Source organism: Peromyscus eremicus, chromosome 10, assembly GCF_949786415.1.
Source record: "Peromyscus eremicus chromosome 10, PerEre_H2_v1, whole genome shotgun sequence".
NCBI lineage: Eukaryota > Metazoa > Chordata > Mammalia > Rodentia > Cricetidae > Peromyscus > Peromyscus eremicus.
In genome coordinates, this window is record NC_081426.1 from 92,635,241 (window position 1) to 92,656,694 (window position 21,454).

Below are 21,454 nucleotides of genomic sequence, written 5' to 3' on the forward strand. Positions count from 1 at the left end.
TCTGTTTTTTAAATGAAGGATAGATTTCTTTGCCTTCCTGGAGACTTCAGTTCAAGCTAGATTTCACCAGTTCACACTATGCAACAAGAGGATCACAGTCTTTACTCTTCTCTTTGGGCCTTGGTAAACCTAGGCAGGGGATGGACATGGCCTAAGCATTATCTCGAGGTCCTGCAGGCATGGACAAACCCAGGACTCCTTTTCCAGAGGAGCTGGCCGGCCAAGCACTCCCTCCTTTCGCGAGCCACCCCATAGGAACGTGGGCGCCGCTCGGAACGCTGGCCCGGGAGTCGCGGGACACGCGCTGGCCGCCAGGGCCACTTCCCCCCCCCCCGCCTGAGGCCAGCCGAGGCGAAGCCTGGCCCCGGGAGGCGGGCCGAGGGGGCGGGCGGGGGCGGGGAGCAGGCGGCGGACCCCGGGAAGAAAAGAACATGGCTCCTGCAGCAGAGGGCAGCGCCGCTCCGGGGCGCGCGGGGCGCCAGTGACCGCGATGGTGAACTCCAACCGCGTGCAGCCTCAGCCGCCCGGGGATGCCAAGCGCTCGCCCGCACCGCGAGCTCCCGGGTCAGGCCGGCTGGCTGCAGGAGGCGCGGCTGGGGGCGCCGGCCTGGCCGTCCCGGGAGGCCTCCGGGAGCAGCGGGGCCTGGAGATCGAGATGGAGCGCATCCGGCAGGCGGCTGCGCGGGACCCCCCGGCCGGAGCCTCGGCCTCCCCTTCTCCTCCGCTCTCGTCGTGCTCCAGGCAGGCGTGGAGCCGCGATAACCCGGGCTTCGAGGCCGAGGAGGACGACGACGACGACGAGGTGGAAGGGGAGGAAGGAGGGATGGTGGTGGAGATGGACGTGGAGTGGCGCCCTGGCAGCCGCAGGTCGGCCTCCTCCTCGGCTGTGAGCTCGGCGGGCGCCCGCGGTCGGGCGCTGGGGAGTTACCGGGGCGCCGGGCACCCGAGCGGGAGGAGGCGCCGGCTAGAGGACCAGGGCGCGCCGTGTCCCAGCCCCGCAGGCGGCGGGGACCCGCTGCATCGCCACCTCCCCCTGGACGGGCAGCCGCCCCGAGTGGCCTGGGCCGAGAGGCTGGTGCGCGGGCTGCGAGGTAAGAACGGGACCCGCGGTGTCCGGTGCACGCGTGAGAACTGCCTGCCTGCGGGCCCGAACCCTCGTCCTCCGCGTTCCCGCCTCCTTCCCGAGCTCCCTCCCCACCTCCGCTCACTTTGCGCGATTTCCGGTACCCAGCGCGGAATTCCACTGCGCCCTTGTTGGTGCGAATTCCTCGGGCACCTCCCTCTCCCTTTAGGATGCTAGCACACTTGGGAAAATAGGAGAAAGCCGTTTTCAGGAGTATCTGGAGCTTGTAGAGGACGAAGAGAGACTATTCTAGTACAACTGATGATAGTTGGTATTGTGTGTTTGCTAAATGTCACAAAATGAGGATCAAGTTTATTCCAGCTCCCATGCTTTTCATTTGGCGGCCATGCGCCATGTCCCTTCAGCTAATCTAGGAGGGGACCTACAGCGTTACCCATGTTTTGAGAGTGATGCCTTTAGATGGGCAGGACTGGTGGAGAGGAGAGTCGTTGACGACATGAATACAGTAACGCTCGTAGAAACGCAGTTTTGACCATTTCTCATTCTAGATGTATTTCTTAAACAGTTGCAAAGAAAACATTACCCCTACCCGGTGTGTGTTTAAAGACTGGAAGTCTGTTTTAAAATAATGTTTTCGGCCATTCCAACAAGATGATTGCTTCTCCAGATACCAGCTGGTTCGTGTGTCAGCCTTCCGTGCACACAACTCTCCACAAGGCTGGAGAGGACACAGATTTTCCAACAACAGATTGAATCCCGTGTTCTCAAACTTTTGCCACCAGAGGCATCTGTGGAAAAGGGTTTCGCTAACTCCCATCCACCTAGTTATCTCACTCCCCACCTTTAAGAGTTTCATCCCGATATTTCTTGTTGTCCCCCGCCTCCTCTGTCTGCAATTCCCAGTCCAGCACAGAAACTATCCAGATGTTGAAGCAATGTGGTTTAGACAGGCCTACATTTAAATTCTGGTTCTCCTACTGTTTGACCTTGAACATGTTATTTAACTGCTCTGACTCTTAAGTTTTCTTTTAGAAAAGAAATGGGCAGTACATAAATCTCGATGTATTGAAATAATCAAATGAGAAGGTGTCTAAAATGGGCAGCAAATCTTTGCTGTGTTGTGTTCCACGATTATTAAAGATGATGAAAGTGCCTTTTTACACAACTTTTACATGTGTGTGGTAGTTAATGTGATTCGGGGCATTGTGAAAAACAAAGCATCCTTTTGAGGTAACATTAATAGAATAGTAATAGAATAGGAAAACACTACTGCTTTCTTAATGCCTGGAACCGTATGAAACAGATTCTTACTTTAAACTATGTAAGAAGTGCTTTTAAAAAGCATTCACCAACGTGAGATAAAAGTTTCTTATAAGCTAATAGATAATGGAAAGTCACATGATTTTAAATCAGCTTGAGCAGTTGGTCATATACTTAACTTTGAACTCAATAATGAGAGGCAATGAAATAAAATGTATACTTTTATATTTAGACATATATGTATATGTATATATATATATACATATATGTTTACTTTTTTAAAGAAGAATTTCAGTAAACTCACAATGAGACAGACAGGCTTGATCGGTGGGAACCTTGTAGAGGTTCTGAGAGGAGGGGGGGCACTGGAGAGGCCATGGTAGCTGTGAGTTCCTTTCCAGGGTCCTGCCCTGTGCGCCTCTGCATCTGTTCCCTCGGTCATATCTAATAAACTTTAATAGTAATAATAATATAATGGGATGTTGCATCCATCGAAGGTGTAACTCACTGGAGAGCAGACTTGGGAAACTGTTAATTATAGAAAATTTGGGACGTTTTATTTCTGTTATGAAGAAGTGTAGTTGGCATTCTTGTGACTTATTAAGCCACATGTATTAAATGTTTAGCATGAGATGGTGTACTGCTAGCAGCTGTAAAAGAAACTAAGCTACAGTAGCCTATCACTATTTTCCCAAGGACAGGGACCAGAAATGTAAAATAACTGACAGTGAATGGACTTATCCTCTTAGCAGTGAGTAGTCGGGGTTGCAGGGCTGTCTGAAGCCTCGTTCTGGGTTACCCTGCATCTAACTGGGCCATGAAAATGTATCTCTGAACAGTAAGAAGCAGTTGGAGGCTTCTCAGCCGCAGCAGAGCATGCTGGAGGAATGGGACTCAGCAGCTTGACATCCTGGATGGTTCCCAGAGGTCGATAGCCGGGCAGGGAGACAGCAGCCAGGCAGGTGTGGCAGGGGGGCCACCAGTGAAGAGGTGTTAGAAGCCTGGGCCAGAGGAGGCAAGGACAACTGAGTGATTTGATGACAGTGCCCCAGGCATCATCTTGGAAACGACACTCATGACTGTGACTCCTGCTGCACTGGCAAATTCTTAATCCACAAAAATAATGATCGTGTCAGGATGGCTGAAAAATATAATGTAGCTAGGTATTCAGCAGGGGAGAAATGGGTTTTTGTCCACAGTTAGCAGTCTCTGTCACTTACTGCTCGGGCCCAAATGAACGTGAGGATTACTCTTGGTTTTCCTGAAATAAGCAGAACTTGGCACTGGTGTGCACTGTTTAATAAGTGCCCATCACTGTTTTGTTTCGTATTTACCTTGCATTTCCCCTGCCTTCCCTTTTGAGGTCTACAGAGGAGCGTATTCAGTTATTGGAAAGATTATGGAGGTCTATAAAGGTCTGAAGTTGGCTGTACGAAATAGTTCCACACCAAAGTGGTAACCAATACGGCTCTCCATTCCTAGCTGCAGCTCATGATCCTTGTGTTCAGTGGCTGATCAATTTGGCTTGTTTTAAATCTCTAGAATCCATTTGTCCTTCATCACCAGCCAAGCGTTATCCTAGATAGGAAGTTTTCAAGTGTGCGTAGGGGAATTTTTGCCCCTTCAGGAATATTTGGAAGTATCTGAATGTGTTGGGGGCTGTGACAACCCCAGGATGGGAGGAGGGATGCACCTGATGGGTAGAAGGCAAGAGTGGTACTGACGGCCGGGCGGTGGTGGCGCACGCCTTTAATCCCAGCACTCGGGAGGCAGAGCCAGGCGGATTTCTGTGAGTTCGAGGCCAGCCTGGGCTACCAAGTGAGTTCCAGGAGAGGCGCAAAGCTACACAGAGAAACCCTGTCTCGAAAAACCAAAAAAAAAAAAAAAAAAAGAGTGGTACTGACATCTTACAGAGCACAGGGCGGCCTCTTACTCCACTACAGCACACCATCCCACCCAGCACGTCAGGGGTAGAGAGGCCGAGACACCGTGCCCTAACCTGTGAAGTGGCAATGAATTACCCATTGTACTCAGTGCTCTTGACACCTTTTTTTATGGTCATAGTTTGGTCCATAGGGTGTCCCCTGTATTGTAGAAGCTATCCTCACACCATCTTCCTGATGAGGGAACCAAGGCTTTTATATCTTAAATGACTTCCCTAAGGTCACAACTATTAAATATTGGAACTAGGATTTAATTATAGGCACTGGAGCCCGAAGCTGTTCTTGCTATGACAGACACCTGCCGTGCTGATACCTAACTTTAGTCAGCCATTTTTCATATTTTCCTACTTTTTGAACGTTGATTCTTCAGGACACTTAGAGTTAACCATATCATCGACTCTGTGTATCCTAATTCCTAGTTTATCTAAAGGGGAAGAACCTACTTTCTTTTTTTAATTGTGCCAAAGTTCGTGCAGCATCACATCTACCATTTTAGCCAGAGCTCATTGGGCATTAGATATATTTCTAACAGTGTGGTTTAATTAACTGTTTTTTCCCCAGACTTTTTCATAATCATGTACAAATCCACTGCCAGTGAAATCAGAACTTTCCTTGCTGTGTCTGGCTTATGTGTAGCCTGGTTTTAAGCTCCTGCCTGCAGCAGTGTGCACCCGAACTTCGTTCCTAGCGATGACTGACTCCTGGTTTGTTGTGTATGTGAATTACATTTTGTTTATCCATTACTTAGTTGAGGGACATTTTTTTATTTAAATTTAGTATTTTTATTATATTTGAGAGTTCCTTTCATGCATACAGTGTATTTTTATTGTATTCACTCATACACACCCCATTTCCATAACTTCTCCCTGATAATGGACATGTTTTGGGTTTTTTTAAAAATTTTGGGTTTTTGAGACAGGGTCTCAGAGTACAAGCTGGCCTGGGACTTTCCATCCCCTGCTTCATCCCTCCATGAGTTGACTACTAGGATTACAGTTAAAATAATACCCTACTCGGCTCCCTGGAACTTTCTTGAGATCTTTGGAGCTTTTCCAAAGTATTGACATATCAGGTTTTTGTTTGTTTGGTTTTTTGTTTGTTTGTTTGTTTGTTGTTTTGTTTTGTTTTCTTTTGAGACAGGGTTTCTCTGTGTAGTTTTGGTGCCTGTCCTGGATATCACTCTGTAGACCAGGCTGGCCTTGAACTCACAGAGATCCGCCTGGCTCTGCCTCCCGAGTGCTGGGATTAAAGGCGTGTGCCACCGCCGACCAGCGACTTATCAGTTTTTGAAGGCGGCACCTCAGTATAGAAATGTTTCAGAGGCGGGTCCTAGGCTAGACCTTGTGGGTAACTGGGGGCCGTCTCTCAGACTTGATGCTTACAGCCAGTGTGGAGTCTGGTCTCCTCACCAAGGGGTCAGTGGCACCCAATCTTGAGCATTTGCTCTCAACTCTTCCTCGCTACCCATTCCTCAGCCATCATGTGTGAAATACTGCTGAGAGATGTGGCTGAGCTGATGGGCAGGCTGCCCTCCCAGGTGACTAGTCTCCTATGATCCTTTCTAGTGTTCTGTCTTCCTGCTATCTCAGTTACCACTCCAGATACTTCCTTCCTGGAACCTCCCTAAGGACAGAGCCATGGTTTCGCCAAAAATATAGGGGAGTGCTCAACCCCTTCACTCACAGGCATCACTGTGGCCCGTGTCCTCGTGGGTGGTGGACATACTTTATGCCTGTGGTGGCCACGTAGATCAGGAGTAACTCTCCAGAGCCTGATGGTACCAACGGGTAGCCAGAGCCTTCCTCCTCATGACTGCTACAGAAGGTCCTGGCCTGATTCTGCTCAATCTGCCTGGTAGAGGCCGAGGGACACCCAGCTTCTAGTCATGACCGAGGCAGGAAACAAGGATACCTGAGGGCTGATCTTGGCCTTCAGCCCCAGCTGATGAGTAGAAGGACCCCCGCAACCCAATGGGAGGAGGGGCTTATTCGTTAGTTTTTTCTTTTCTTTTCTTTTCTTTTTTCCCTTCACATTTGGCTACTGGAACTTTCCCTTGGGCTAGGGAGATAGCAACATCCTAAGTTTGATCCCCAGGACCGATATTTAAAAAGTTGAGTGTGTGGTGGTGACATGTGCTTCCAATCCCACCAGCGGGGAAGCCAAGACAGGGCTGTCTAGCTCACTTGGCAACTTCCTGGCCGGCAAGGTGGTGGTGGGGCGGGGGGAGGCCTCTGTCTCAAAACCAAGGTGGACAGTGTACTGGATGGTTTTGTGTCAGCTTGACACAAGCTAGAGTCATCAGAGGAAGGAGTCTCAGTTAAGGAAATGCCTCCATAAGATCCAGTTGTAAGTCATTTTCTTAATTAGTGATTGATGGGGGAAGGCCCAGCCCATGGTGGGTGGGGCCATCCTTAGGCTGGTGGTCTTGGGTTCTATAAGAAGGTGGGCTGAGCAAGCCATGGGAACCAAGCCAGTAAGCAGCACCCTTCCATGGCCTCTGCATCAGCTCCTGCCTCCAGATTCCTGCCCTGTTTGAGCGCCTGTCCTGACTTCCTTCAGTGATGAACAGCAGTGCTGAAATGTAAGCCTAATAAATCCTTTCCTCCCCAACTTCCTCTTTGGTCTTGGTGTTTCCACTGCAGCAGTGGAGACCCTCACTAAGACAGTGACTGAGGAGAGGCTCCTGAGGTTGTCCTCTGGCCTCTGTGTGTACCTGTGCACCCCACATGTGGACACAGAGACTTTCACTTTAGCTGTAATCCACACCCTCCATCATCTCTTCCGTTTCCTTCTTTAATTTGCACCAAACTTTTGTACAAACAGTTTCCATTTTCATTGCTGTCTTTGCCCTCTAGGGTGTGATGAAGTCGCACTAGTAACGTGATCATGTAGTTAATAAACTTGTGGAGAATTGCTGCTGTGATAATAGATCCTAGGCGTGCGTGGATGAATAATACACGGCCCCAAATCTCAAGCTGCTCAGATTCCAAGTCTAGCAGGGGAAATGGCTGCAAATCAGTAGTTAGAGTGCCGAGCGCTGGGTATGGGAGGAACTCAAGGAAGAGGTAATCTATCTCACCCGAGGAGGTCAGTGAAGGTCCTCACAGTGATCCAAAGTGAGCCACACTTGAAGGAGGAATGGATTCTGGCAGGGAACAGTAGCAGGAACAAGGCTGAGCAGACCTGAATGTTGCATTAGGGAGCTGGTACACTCTTTCCTGTAGGCATTTGGAGTAATGGAGACTTCAGTCAGGACTAGTATAACCATATGCCAGACTGAAGAATGTAGAGGATACAGTGAGTGGATGGATGGTCAGGAGAGAGCTGACACATAAAGAAGTGACCAGAATTGCAAGTCAGCATACAGGCTGTGATGCTATAGGCCTAGATTAAAGACAGAAGCCGTCAGAGTTACAGATTCAGGCTTGATGTGGTGGTGCATGTCTGCATTCCCAGCACTCAGGAGGCAGAGGCAGGAGAAGCATTACAAAGTTCAGGTCAGACTATGCTACAGAATGAGACCCTGTCTCAACGCATAAAATAAAATAATTACAGAACCAACTCCATGTGAAGAAGAACAAGAGGAGAGCTGCCTTTGAGATGGACCTCAGATTTGATGCCGTTTGCTCAAATAGGAAGAAGTTTCTAGAGGGGGAAAAAAGAAGAGCATTCATTTGGGGCATGTGAATCCGAGCCGCCATGTAATATGCACCTTAAACCACTCCTGCCTGTCAGCCTAACTGGGGAAGTCGTCTGCAACAGGACACTGATGCAGGGGGGTCTCTGAAAATCTCCTAAGACCTTTATATATACCCAGTGGGGGGGGGGACGATTAAAGATTGTTAATATTTAGGAGGTAGGTAGGGTAATTTAGAAAAAGTAAATACATGATAGCATATAGAGATAAGAAAAGGGGAGATGTTTCTTTTCATTTCCTTTTAAGGGCTTGAATTAAATTGCCATAATTCATTGTAAATTTGGCTAGAGAAAAATCTGACATCGTTTTTGTCTGTTTCTATTTAAAGGTCAGAGAATACCATTTGTATGAAATTATGTCTATTTCTTACTGCATGGCTGTCTATAAACCATTGGAAGGAATAAAATCACTGACCACGTAGCAGTAAAGATGCTAAAGAGACTATCAGTCACCACGTGTATACATACTGTAGGCCTGGCCTCCAGAAGAACTCTGCCCAGAGACAGCAGAACGGTTGTACCCGGGGCTGCCGAGCCTCGTCCTTGGCTGCAGTGTTAGCCTGACTTGTAATTTTCCATGTCATCTACATTTGTAAAAACCCTCGAATATGATAGAGTTTCAATGAATAAACATTCCGCTTGCTGCATTTCTTCTGCATGAGCAATTCCCTGACAAATACCAGCTCTTGGCAGCAGCAGACCTGGTCATAAACTGTGCTCAGCTCTCAGAGTGGTGAAACCTGAGATGAGTAACATGGTGTCCTTGAAATTTAGATGCTAATTTTTTTAAAGGAAGAAAAGTAAAATGGAATATCTAAATTTAATAGAGTAGAGCTCTTGTGTTGTTATGTTGTTATAAAAAAGTCTGTCAAGCTTAATGATGACCTCATTTCCTCGATGTGAAAAACCTTACAGTGTTCCCCTGTAAGTTTAGCCTGTGGCTTGTTGCTGGCTCAAATGTGGTCTGAATTTGGGTTAATGAAGGGGGTAAGGTCTAGAGAGAATGACAGGTGACATATGGGAACCAGGTTTGTGTTTGTTCATAGCCTAGCTGGAAGGATTGAGAAGTTAGTGTTTTAGGGAAGATATTAAGGCTCTCTCAAGGATCTGGCATTGTGACTTGACCACACTGTTTATTAACAGGGGCTTGGACAGTCACCATACTGCCTGCTGGCTGAATCCCAAACCTGTCATTCTCTCCAGTAACCTCTCCGACGGTTACATCATCTTTACTTCGCCAGCCTGACACTTTCCATCTGCTAAAACACAGAACATGGCTGCTGATCGTAGTTTTTCCCAAACGAAAGACAGAGGAGCCGCATGAACTGTTGCTGTTAGTTTAAAACCATAGTAATTGGCCCTTTACAAACCTGTTAAGCTTAAACAGGCCAAGTGTGGTGGTCAGTTGCCATTGTGTTTCTTACAGGACAAAGAGGAGCCCAGAGCAGCCTTCCTGCCGCCATGCTAGAAGCTCAGTAGGTGTTTCCAAATTGAAATGATGCAACAACTCGGATTTTGTACTGTGGCGACCTCAGCGTGGTTTACCCTGTGGTCACACCGTCTACTTAGCTGAGTTTAGCAGGGGGGACACCAGGTGTATCCTGTCCCAAGCAGGAGAAAGAGCTATGTGACACAAATTGCTAAATCTTTTAAATTGCCTTCCTTTTCCATCCTAAACTTTTAAAGATATTCGCTAATGGTCCTAGAAGTTATAAAAATGACTGGGTTGACTTGGATTTTGTACTTTTGAGGGAGGTGGAGCATGGTGTACACTAAATGAAGTGACTTCTGAGTCACATGCAGTACTCTTATGTATTCATATTTCCATATGAGAACTGGTTTACTATTAATTTAATTTTTCCTTTGCCACTTGTGAAATTTCTTAAGGAAGATGACCTTGTTTTGTTTGTTTTTCATTATTTTAAAGGTCTCTGGGGAACAAGACTCATGGAAGAGAGCAACACCAACCGAGAGAAATATCTTAAAAGTGTGTTGCGGGAACTGGTCACGTACCTCCTTTTCCTCATAGTCTTGTGCATCTGTGAGTACATGGTTTCCCTCTCTAATGGAAATGTTTTGAAGGTGTTTAGCTTGTCATAATCATAATTGAGAAGTATGTGAGCAACAGGAGGGTCAAGCTAACAATTTTCTTCTCAGTGTGGTTTCTGGTTCAGGTTGGAATTTGGGGACGTTCTCTGCTGGCCAGTTCGTTGTTAGCTGTGACCGACTTCACTGTGAGATGCACGAGAAAAATCTGCTGTATACAAAAATCCCAGCCAAAGGGTTTGGATGTTAGCTTTCATAACAGTGACTATCACACTTCCACGTTTACTCTCAGGAGACAGTGCTCCCCAAAATGGCTCCTGTTGGCACATGGCTTCCGAAGTCCCCTTTCTGATCCTGACAGTTTGTGTCACTGCTTTCCTTAAAGTGCATTGCTTCTTCCAAGTCCTCAGCCATCACCAGGCTTCAAGGGAAACGTAGCTGACCTAGTTTGTATCCCTCCTCTCTTACTTCTGTGTGTTCATGTGTTCTCTGCGGCGGGAGGGGAGGGAAGCCATAGCTCAAAACCCATCTCAGGAACTGTTGGCTTTCGAGTCCAGAAAAGTTACAGGCAAATCATGTCTCCTGAATCAAAGCATGTTGAAGTATGGGTTTTTAGTGTGTGTGTGTGTGTGTGTGTGTGTGTGTGTGTGTGTGTGTGTGTTTGCATGCATGCATGCATGTGCACACCAGTGTTCTTGTGGAGGTCAGAGACAACTTTGTAAAGTCATTTCTCTCCTTTTGAACGGGTTCCAGCGTGAACTTGGGCCGCTAGGCCTGCTCCTCAGGTGCCTTAACTGCTGTCCATCTTGCTGGCCCTGAAGCACAGAACTCTGTTACGTCTTCTCCGAGGCCTTTTATGGGGACAAGGAAGCCAGTTTGTGCCATCCCCATCCCCAGGCTTTTTACAAAGCTCCTAAGAATGAAACCTACCTCTTCCAGTGTAGATTGAGGGATGCTTAGCAGTTGACGGCCACACAGAAAAGAGTCCGTCTTTTTCGTACGTGGAGAGAATCAGAGTTTAATCAGTCATTTAATAACATTCTTTGGTGAGAGACTAGAGAGGTGGCTCCAGTTAAGAGCAGCTTCCCCGTGTGTATACCTTCACCCATCTCCCTCATTTACACTCCCTATAATAAGCTGGTAGATTGAAAAAAAAGTGAAAATATTCTCAAGAGTGTAATTCACAGGAGAGCAGACCCAGGAATGTTTGCTGAGAGAAAAAAAAATCTAAATTAAGTTTCATGTTATTACTTTCTGTTTTAATGACCTATCGTTTATTCCTGGTGCTTGGTAGATGTGCCACAATTATTAAATAGTTAGTTCAATAGCTACCATGAAGATAATGGTCTGACTGCAGCTCTGAAATGTAATCATCTTGGATAGCAAAGCACACTCTGCCAACAGAGAAAATCCAGAAATTTAAAATGAATAACCATAAACAAGCTTTAAAATGACGTTAGTTTGTTTTTCTTTTTCCTTTGGAAGAAGAAAGCTTTATTTAGGGAACAACTTGAATGAGATGTAACGTATGCTTTACGATCCATCCACTCAAGCATCTGAGTCATTTATTTTTCTAATGTACAGAGGTTTAACCACCACAGTCCAGGTTTAGAGCATTTTTATCATCTGAAAATTCGCCCTGATTATTTCAGTTGTGGGCTGAAGCCGGCCTCTTTCCCATCATCATCTCTCAGGTTTTACATCGTGGGGTTCTGCTGACTTGGAGGGTTGTGTCTTTTGACTATCACCTGCCTTCCTTCCCAGCCCTGGCAGTCACCATCCTACTTGTGTGAGCTCAGCGTATTGCATTCCTTATATTCACGATGTGACCTTTTTAAAGACATGCCTTCTAACACCAAAATGCTAAAGCTAGAAGTCATGTGCATATTACACTGAAATTCAGGGAGCGGGAGATGGAATGTTTCAGACTCTCATGTTCTTAGCCCTTCGAGCACAGAACACTGAGATTGGGCTTGTTCCCAACACAGAGATGGTGCTTAAATATTAAACCACATTGGCTTTCACATTAACATGTCCATTAGAATTACTCAGCATTTTCAAACAGCACATATGTAAGCATATTTCCAATGCAAAGTAAGTCTAGAATTTGAGTAATTAACCAGTTGCCAAAAGAACTTAAGAAAAAAATTATAGCTGTACCGGATCAACTAAAGCAGAGCTTCTTCAATATGAGGAAAAGTAAGTTTTCAGATGGAGTAAGTTTGCGAACTGAGGCCAAAGACATAAACCCAAGATGGAGCGCTTGAGAACCTGACTGAAGTTACACAACCAGTCGGGTTTTCTCGTTCATTTTAGAAATCTCTGGGTTGGTTTTTTTCTTACTGGTCCCCTGCATCTGTCATGCTGGGAGGGAAGGAAGGAGAGGGGGTGGGGGTGGGGTGGGGGGCTGGGGTTTGGGGGTTGGGGGGTGAATGCTGTCCTGTGCACCTCGGTAAAGAGGGACTTTGTTTTTGGGCTGCCAGCTCACACACCAGAGATTTATTATTAATTATGAAAGCTCAGCCTTAGCTTAGGCTTGTTTCTAACTAGCTCTTATAACTTAAACTAACTGTTTTTTAAAAATCTACTTTTTTCCACGCTGGTTACCTCATCATCTCCATTATGCTCATCCTGCTTTTTCCCACGTCTGGCTGGCAACTCTGCCCTTCCTCTTCCCAGAGCTCTCTCTTGTCCAGAAGTCCCTCCAGTACCTCCTGCCTAGCTATTGGCCATTTAGCTTTTTATTACACCAATCACAGCGACGCATCTTCACACAATGTAGAGGAATATCCGCAACTCCGCGGTGCTGTGTGCAGAGCTGCTCTCACTGTTGGCACGTTACTCGCTTCGGTTCCCCCTCTTCCTGCTCGTTTCACTAATTCAGAGAACTTCCTACTCGTTTTCTCATTCACTAGTTCAGAGACCTTCCTGCGAGTTGATGGCAGCTCCACCAGTTCAAACGTAGTAACTCTTTGATGTATGCTTAGCACTGTGCACTTATAGACAGAGTCCCTTCAAGTAAAGTTTCATATTGTATCCCAGGAGAACATATGGTGTGAGACAAAGATATAAAAAAAAAATTCAGTTTCCTGTGCAGCAGTAGATTCTGGGACTTGAGGCATCTTGATTCTACTGTCTTTGCACCTGGTGTAGTTACCTTCTGTGACAGTTATGATTTTCTAAGCAGTTTTTAAAATTGCTAAATGATTTAATTTAATATTCACATATCTTCCTTTTTGTTAGCTAGTTTTCAGAGTTTATTATGTAAAGGTTTTATCTGCTTAAGCTTGTTATCTTTGTTTTAGGAGGTTTTACTCTGTGTTTTCGCTTAAACAGAAGTCTGTCATTTTAGAGTTTCCCATGTGATTTTGCTTATTTTTATACTACATGTATCGTTTCATGCGTCTTGATAATGTGTTATTTAACACCTAAGAATTTACGAGGGTGACGTCATGGTTGATGGCGTCGAACAGTGTAGACTAATCTTCTCTTAGGAGCCAGTGCTCACATTCTGATCTCCCTTGTCAGACAACTGCTGTCACTTTCTGTTGCTGTGTTTTTTTTTTTACCACAAAGCAACCTGGGGAGAAGAGGGTTGATTTCCTATCACAGCTTTCAGTCCATCATCAAGGGGACCCAGGGCAGGAGCTGGAGGCAGGAACTGAAGCAGAGACTACGGAGGGCAGTGCTTACTGACGTGCTTCCTCTGACTTGTTCAGCAGCCTCCCATATACCTGCCTGGGGTTGGCACCACCCACAGGGGGATGGACCCTCCCACATCAGTCCCTTACAGATACCCACGGGACAGTCTGGTGGAGGGAATCCCTTGCTTGGGTTTGCCTCTTCCTAGGTGACTCTAATTTGTGCCAAGTTGACAAAAACCAAGTTAGCAGCAAACTTACTCTTTTTGGAAGATATTTATTATTGTGTGCACGATGTGATGCACCGGTGTTAGCTGTGGCTGCATACAGGGATCAGAGGACAGCTTTATAGAGTTGGTTCTCTTTCCAGTGTCACATGAGACCAAGATTGAACTAAAGGTCTCTAAGCTTTTGTAGCAAACGTGAAGTCTCCCTCCATTTTTTAACTTTATATGAAGTAGGTTTCTTACAAAAAATCCATAAGTTGCCGTGTGGTGGTGGCGCATGCCTTTAATCCCAGCACTTAGGAGGCAGAGGCAGGTGGGTCTTTGTGAGTTTGAGGCCAGCCTGGTCTACAAGTGAGATCCAGGAAAGGCACAAAGCTACACAGAGAAACCCTGTCTCAAAAACAAAACAAAACAAAACAAAATCCACAAGTTGCCTTTTTTTTAAAAATTTTAAAGCCTTTTTCTTCTAGTAAGAGGTTAACACATTCAGATTTCATGTTTTTGCCAGATTCCCATTGTTTTCCTTTGTTTATGCTTTCCTGTCAACTTTGCGTTTCTCTTTTTCTCTCATGAAATCAGAACTTTTTTCTTTTGCTTCTAGCCATTGAAATAAATGCAGTAGATGGAGCTCTGTGCTGTATGGCATTTGTATTTTAATGTTGAAGCCTCTAGTTTCTCAGCGATGAATGAAGTAGTACCCTTGGCTGCTGTGAACTGACCCATCATTGCTTTCAAGGCAGCTTCTCTTAGTTTACATGCTGCATGTTTGGGTCCTCCTCACCCCCCACTCGTGTTTGGTCTGTCCTAGGTCTCTGGGCTGTCCAGCCTCTAGGTCCCGGCCCTCCAGGCAGTGTCGGGGTGGGCTTCTTGTGGCATGGGTCTCTGGCTGGGCCAGTCATTGGTTGGCCACTCCCACAATTTCTGCATCACCTAAACTATCACATCTTGTAGGCAGGATAAATTGTAGGTCGGAGGTTTTGTGACTGGGCTGGTGTCCCAGTTCCTCCACTGGAAATCTGGCCTGGTTACAGGAGATGGATGGTTCAGGTTCCGATTCTCTCATTACTAGAAGTCCCAGCTAGGGTCACCCTCGTGGATTCCTGGAAGTTTCCATTGCACTAGGTTTCTAGCTTATCCTCAAGATGCCCCCAATTCCAGTTGTCTCTTTCAGTACTCTCTCCCTCCATCCTCCCCCAACCTGATTCCTCCTGTTCCCATCCCCCCACCTCCACCTGTGATATCTATTTTATTTCCCCTTCCCAGGGAGATTCAGTAGTCCTTCCTTGAGCCCCCCTCTGACTTAGCTTCTCTGGCTCTATGGATTATATCTTGGTTATCCTTTACTTTGCATATAATATACACTTATAAGTGAGTACATACCATGTTTACCTTTCTGGGTCTGGGTTGCCTCACTCATAATGATTTTTTTCTAGTTATATCCATTTACCTGCAAATTTCATGGTGTATTTTTTTTAACAGCTGAGTAATACTGCATGGTGTAAATGTACCACATTTTCTTTATCTATTCTTTGGTTGAGGGACATCTAGGTTGTTTCCAGTTTCTGGGTATTATGAATAAAGCTGCTATGAACATAGTTGAACAAGTGTCCTTGTGGTATGATTGAGCATCCTTTGGGTATATGCCCAAGATAGGTAAACCTGTGTTATGAGGTAGATTGATTCCCAATTTTCGGAGAAACCACCATATTGATTTCCATAGTGGCTATACAAGTTTGCACTCCCACCAGCAATGGAGGAGTGTTCCCCTTGCTCTACATCCTCTCCAGCATAAGCTGTCACTTGTATTTTTGATCTTAGCCATTGTCACAGGTGTAAGATGGTATCTCAGAGTCATTTTTATTTGCATTTTCCTGGTGGCTAAGGATGTTGAGCATTTCATTAAGTCTACTGGCCATTTGAGATTCCTGTATTGAGAATTATCTGTTTAGATCTGTGCCCCATTTTTTAAATTGGTTTATTTTATTTTTTTGTGATGTCTACTTTCTTAAGTTCTTTATATATTTTGTAAATCAGTTCCCTGTCAGATGTGGCATTGGTGAAGATCTTTTTCCATTTTGTAGGCTGCCTTTTTGTGTTATTGACAGTGTTCTTTGACTTACAGAAGCTTTTCAATTCCATGAAATTTATTTTATTCAGTTCCATTTGTTAATTGTCAATCTTAGTGCCTGGGCTACTGGTATTCTGTTCAGGAAGTTTTCTCCTATGCCAGTGTGTCCAAGGGTAGCCTGTGTATTAATGTGTTTTTTCTGACTTCTTTTGGAAAAATGGAAAATGAGGGGTGAAGAGAAGAAATGGCAGGTGGAATATGTGTACATGGTGTACTCTTTCTCTCTCCCATATGTGTACATGGTATTCTCTCTCTCTCTCTCTCTCTCTCTCTCTCTCTCTCTCTCTCTCTCTCTCTCTCACACACACACACACACACACACACACACACACACACACAGGCGCGCACGCATGTTCCTACATATCCATTACCTGGTATCATATAAATGTATGTTTATCTTCCTTTCCAGTCTCCATTTAAGTTTATATATTTCACACAGTGGTGTTCTCATCCCAGTTCATTTAGAGTGTGATTATGCTCATTTTCAAGTTCACACCCGGAAGGTTAGTTATAACTATTCAAGATCTGGGGGCACCAGCACCCTCTGTTGTGAGCCCAGAGGCAGATACTCTGTGGAGCCTGCCTATGATTCTCACCTAGGCTGTCTGATGTTGAGCTGAGCTCCCACTGACATGTACTCACACTGTTCCTGCTCTGGGCATATGTGGAAATGTTGCACCCAGATACCTGAGTCAGCCATATCTTGACACAGTTCAGAAATAGTTCATGGTGGCTGGACAGTTTTAGTCCTTCAGTGCTAGAAGCATCATTTTCTGATGTCCAGCAGGGGGTGCGACACAAATAGTGGAATTTTGCTTCCCTCTAAGTGAAGCCGTGAAAGCTAATACTGATCCTGAGAATTTCAGCAGCAAACCCAGTATTTGGTCTGAAGGCTAATGGGAGGCAAAGGGGACACCTTTCAAGGTGGTGTCTATACCAGGTGATATCTATAATTTCAACCCATCAACAAATCATTTCCAACAGTGACCAGTAGGTAAAACACCCCCAGAATGTCCTGTATTAACCAGTACCCGCAAAGTACACCTAATTTCACACTAATTGAAAGTAACCAACCTAATCAGTTATTTGACTGTGAGGCTCTTCCACAATCACTTTTTGTATCTCCTTTGTCCCTCGTATTGACAAGTTCACAGGCATTGATGCCCAGGGTGTTGTGCCTCTATCCATCCCTCTGTGGGAGGTGAGGTGGCCAGGCAGCACACTGTCTGAGGACATATGAGTCCCTTGTTTGGAGGGAGAGGTCACTTCTTGTTAGTACTCATGTCTAATAACTGTCCCATTGAATGGATTAGAGTTTCAAATGCTGAACTAGGATCAGTCTGGTGTTGGAGCGGGAAGTTGGTCAGATATCATGTGAAGAATGTTGTTCATATTCTAAATACATTAGATCATAGAAGGGCGGGTTGAGGGACTAGAAGTTATTTAATATACTTTGTATACAAGTGCACAGACTGTGGGTTTCTGTTAATTTTTTGCTTAAGTGATTACTTGAGATGAACTCTCAAACACACTCATGTTGGATTATTATCACTACATTTCTTTTTTAATAATCTTAATTTGATATGCTGCTTGATAATAGAAGGGAAAGGGTGTTGACAGGTTTACCAATCATTTAAGAAAAATTAGTTTAATACAAGTTATTACAGAATCAGGAAATAATCTGTGTGTTCATCACTGTGGCCAAAAGATAGAGAAAATACATTTCTTCTTCTTGAAGCTTTTTGTCTTTAGCAAAGCGTAGGAATTATAGCACATTACACCTGTGGTCATAATAATTCCAGCATAAAACGGTACTTGCTAAAGTGTTAAAAGCTTTCATTTTCACATGTATGTGTGGTGTGTGTATGGAAGCAGGCATGCCTTGGTGTACATGTGGAGGCCAAAGGACCCCCGTTTTCTCCTCTCACCTTTACATGGGTTTCAGAAATTAAACTCGGGTTGCCAGGAATGTGTGATAAGTGCCTTTACTTACTGAGCCACCTAGCTGGCTCGGAAGTCCCGGGTTTCTAATAGCTGCTTTGTAGCACACCAGTTAGAAAGGAAAAGTCAGCATGACTGGACATTTCGTGACTGTTATCCTTGTACTAAGTAGGTTTGAGCCATTTTTATAAAGCACCCATAAATCCTATAGGGTAGCTAATTATCACACCTTACAACAGAACAGGAATGAAGCTGTTCTCGTTCTGTAGCTCGTACAGTAAAAACAGCTACTCAGAAAGTAAGAAACATGACCAACAATGAGACTCTACTCCTTTGAGCCATCATCCTGCCTCCTCCGTGGTCCATCCATTGTGATCCATGGGTGCTAACAGTGGGGCCGTAACCTGGATTGCAGTGTTCCATCCAGAATTTGAGTGACATGTGGAAGGCTGATAGCAATCCAAAGTAGTAATTAAAGCAAGTTAAACGAAGGGGCTGTTTGTAAGGACATGACAGGCTAAGGGACCAGCGGAGGAGGAGAGCCCCTTGGAAAAGGTTACCAACTGTAGGCATAGGTGACCACGGAATAGGGAGCAATATGGTTGTCGGTAAGGAGTCTCCCCACAGCTGGGGCCAAGGCTAGAGGATCCTCTGCCAGCTTGCATCAAGATGAGATGAGCGTAGGGCTCCAGCGGCAAAATAGGTTTGTGTCCCCTGATGCACAAAGGAACAGAGGTCTCCCGTGTTTAAGTGAGTGGAGGTTAGTCTCAGAGCTGTGAGAGAACAGGGAGGAAGAATTGATCTGGGAGAGCTAAGAAGGAGTCAGGGGTGTAGGGGAGTAGACAGACAAATGCAGACTCAGGAGATGCCAAGGCTTGTGTTGGCTTCTGAACACAGAAGTCTCAACGGCTTCAGGGGCTGATCCAGGGAACAGTAAGAGGCCAAACAATACACCCATGGGAAGTCAGTTCAGTACTCAGTATTGGGCCTGTTTTGTCTCACATAGGCCAGTATTGAGGCTGCATGTTTCTTAGGTAAGTGGAGAGATCGCGGGAGAGGAAGGGCAGAGGTGAGAGATGACCTTATGTGAACACTGATCTATCCAAAAAGTCTACCTGTCAGGAACAGTCCCTTCATGGAAGCTGCTGGCTGTGCAAATGTGTGTGTAGGGTCCCTCTTGATGCTCACTCGATTCTTTCTGTGTTCTAGTGACCTATGGCATGATGAGTTCCAATGTGTACTACTACACGCGGACATTGTCACAGCTTTTCATAGACACCCCAGTGTCTAAAACAGAGAAGACTAACTTTAAAACTCTTTCTTCGATGGAGGACTTCTGGAAGGTATTTACAAATGACTAAAAGTACTTCCTTGTCTCTGAAAATTGCTCATTTGGTGTCATAAGTTCAACTCATGAGCATCTTCAGGAGTCATGAGTTATATTAAGTCCTGTAGAGTTCCTGTTCCTTTTGGTATTTATTGAGGACATTGAAAGCACTTTGCACAGAATTAAATGTTTTACATCTTTATTTAATTCCTTTAGTGATCTTATCAGGTACATACTAATATGCATGCCCCAGTTTATAAACGAGGTAAGTGAAATTCAGGGTGCTTACCTGTGTCTGGTCACATGGCTGGAGAAGAAAAGACCTGGATTTTTTTTTCTTTTTTTTTTTTAGTATGATTGCTGCTTCATTATAGCTTATTGTTCACTTGGTCATGCATGATTCTGTAAATGATGACTGAGAATGTCCTGTGACACAAGTCCCAAGTAGGCAGTTTGAGTGTCAAACACTGCTCTACTTTCTGTGATTTGTGTCTTTGTTGACAGTGGCATGTGCCCTCAGCTCCAAGAATGTGTCCAACTCCTAATATGACACATTTCAAAGGTCGCTGCTGTAAAATTCAACCTAGCCTTCTCCTCAGTTCTAAGCTCCAGCTAGCAGACAATAAGCACTGAGTAACGTAGGACAGTGATTAAGCCAGTCCAGATGGTGTGCTGCTCAGAACCTTGGAAATTGGAGAGGAAATTTAAAAGGAAATTATTGTTTCTCCCAGGAGAAATAATGTGGGAAATTCTTATTAATCCCTGAAGTCAGAGCTCTTGGTTTCAGGCATAGAGAAAACTGGGCCACTGCAACCTTTTAATATGTAAGAACCCTTGTTGTTAAAACCCACAGTTGTGCAATACCGACCGTGGTCCTGCTCAGTGTGGTAGGTCTTTGTGGATGCCCTGGTAATGCACGGAGAAATGACTACCTCTGTTCTCCGTTGAGGAAGAGCCTTTTGTCCAAACATAAAACTTCTCACATGTACCTTTCCATAATAATAAACACCAAGCCACAAAGAGGAGGGGTAGGGTTGAAGGACTCCACGTGTAGCAAAATAATCCAGGTAGACAAAGATCCAGTAAAAAGGTAATTGACACTCTTACCTTTTCATTCCAGAGTTATGGTTATGTGGGATTATAGGTTTATGGCTTACGTTTTTTCTAAGGGAAAGCAAAGTTAATGGTCTTTGTGTATTTATGAAACATGCTTCTCTCAGTCATTAGTCCCAGCAGAGAAGTCAGAGTACACTGATATTGTACCAGGTGTCCTGACCAAAAAAAGATGAATTTCCCAAATGTGGGAACCCAACTTAGGGAATCCTATGCAAGGCCCCACACCTAGCAAATGACAGCAAGATCCAGACCCAGATTTTTCTGACAACGTGGCGTGTGCTTATCGCTCTCCTTACTCAAAGCCTTGGTGACGTTTGGGTTATACATATGCTCCAAGCAGAAGCCAGCCAGCCTCTGAGTTTGGAACTTATCCAGAATCCTTTGTTTCAGTTCACAGAAGGCGCTTTCCTGGATGGGCTGTACTGGAAGGCACAGACGGGCAACCACACGCAAGCAGACAACCGAAGCTTCATTTTCTATGAGAACCTGCTGCTGGGAGTGGCTCGTTTACGCCAACTCAGAGTCAGAAACGGATCCTGCTCCATTCCTCAGGACTTGAGAGATGAAATTAAAGAGTGCTATGATGTCTACTCTGTTAGCAGTGAGGACAGGGCTCCATTTGGACCACGAAACGGAACTGCGTGAGTGTCTGTGTCGTGTGTCCAGTGGGTGGCATTCATTCTTTTATCCTTCTCAGACAGAAAGATTTCTCTTATGGGCCTGGGTCAAGTTGTCCTTTGTCTCTGACCTTCTCTTCCTTGTTTAGTTCCTATATGCATATTTCAAAAAGACTGTCTTGTCAATCATATAACCCAAGAAAATGAAGTGATCCGAGCCTTTAGAGGTTGTAAGATGCTTTGGTATTATCTTTTTAGGACAAACAAGATTATCCAATAATTCATTTTAGTAGTTCTTACAAATCTGTTTTTTGTTTAGAATGTAATTATTTAAAGTGCAGACTTAGGGGTACTGAAGAAATGGTTCAGTGGTTAAGAGCACAGACTGTTCTTGCAGAGGACACAGGTTTGGATCCCAGCATTCTTCC

General features: G+C 45.1%; 1 protein-coding gene and 1 non-coding gene across 2 annotated transcripts in view; one reads left to right on the forward strand and one right to left on the reverse strand.

Annotated features, from left to right (window-relative positions):
- Window positions 1–490: 490 nt before the first annotated feature.
- The window catches only part of Pkd2 (polycystin 2, transient receptor potential cation channel), a 45,903-nt gene continuing 24,939 nt past the window's right edge, over window positions 491–21,454 (forward strand). The window contains exons 1-4 of the mRNA XM_059274869.1: window positions 491–1,091; window positions 9,911–10,024; window positions 19,176–19,309; window positions 20,800–21,050. Coding sequence (XP_059130852.1) covers window positions 491–1,091; window positions 9,911–10,024; window positions 19,176–19,309; window positions 20,800–21,050 — 1,100 coding nt within the window. The remainder of the gene's footprint in view (window positions 1,092–9,910; window positions 10,025–19,175; window positions 19,310–20,799; window positions 21,051–21,454) is intronic.
- On the reverse strand, window positions 6,171–6,271 carry LOC131921319 (small Cajal body-specific RNA 20). Its single transcript, XR_009381947.1, has one exon. It is a non-coding gene; the product is annotated as a small Cajal body-specific RNA 20 (non-coding RNA).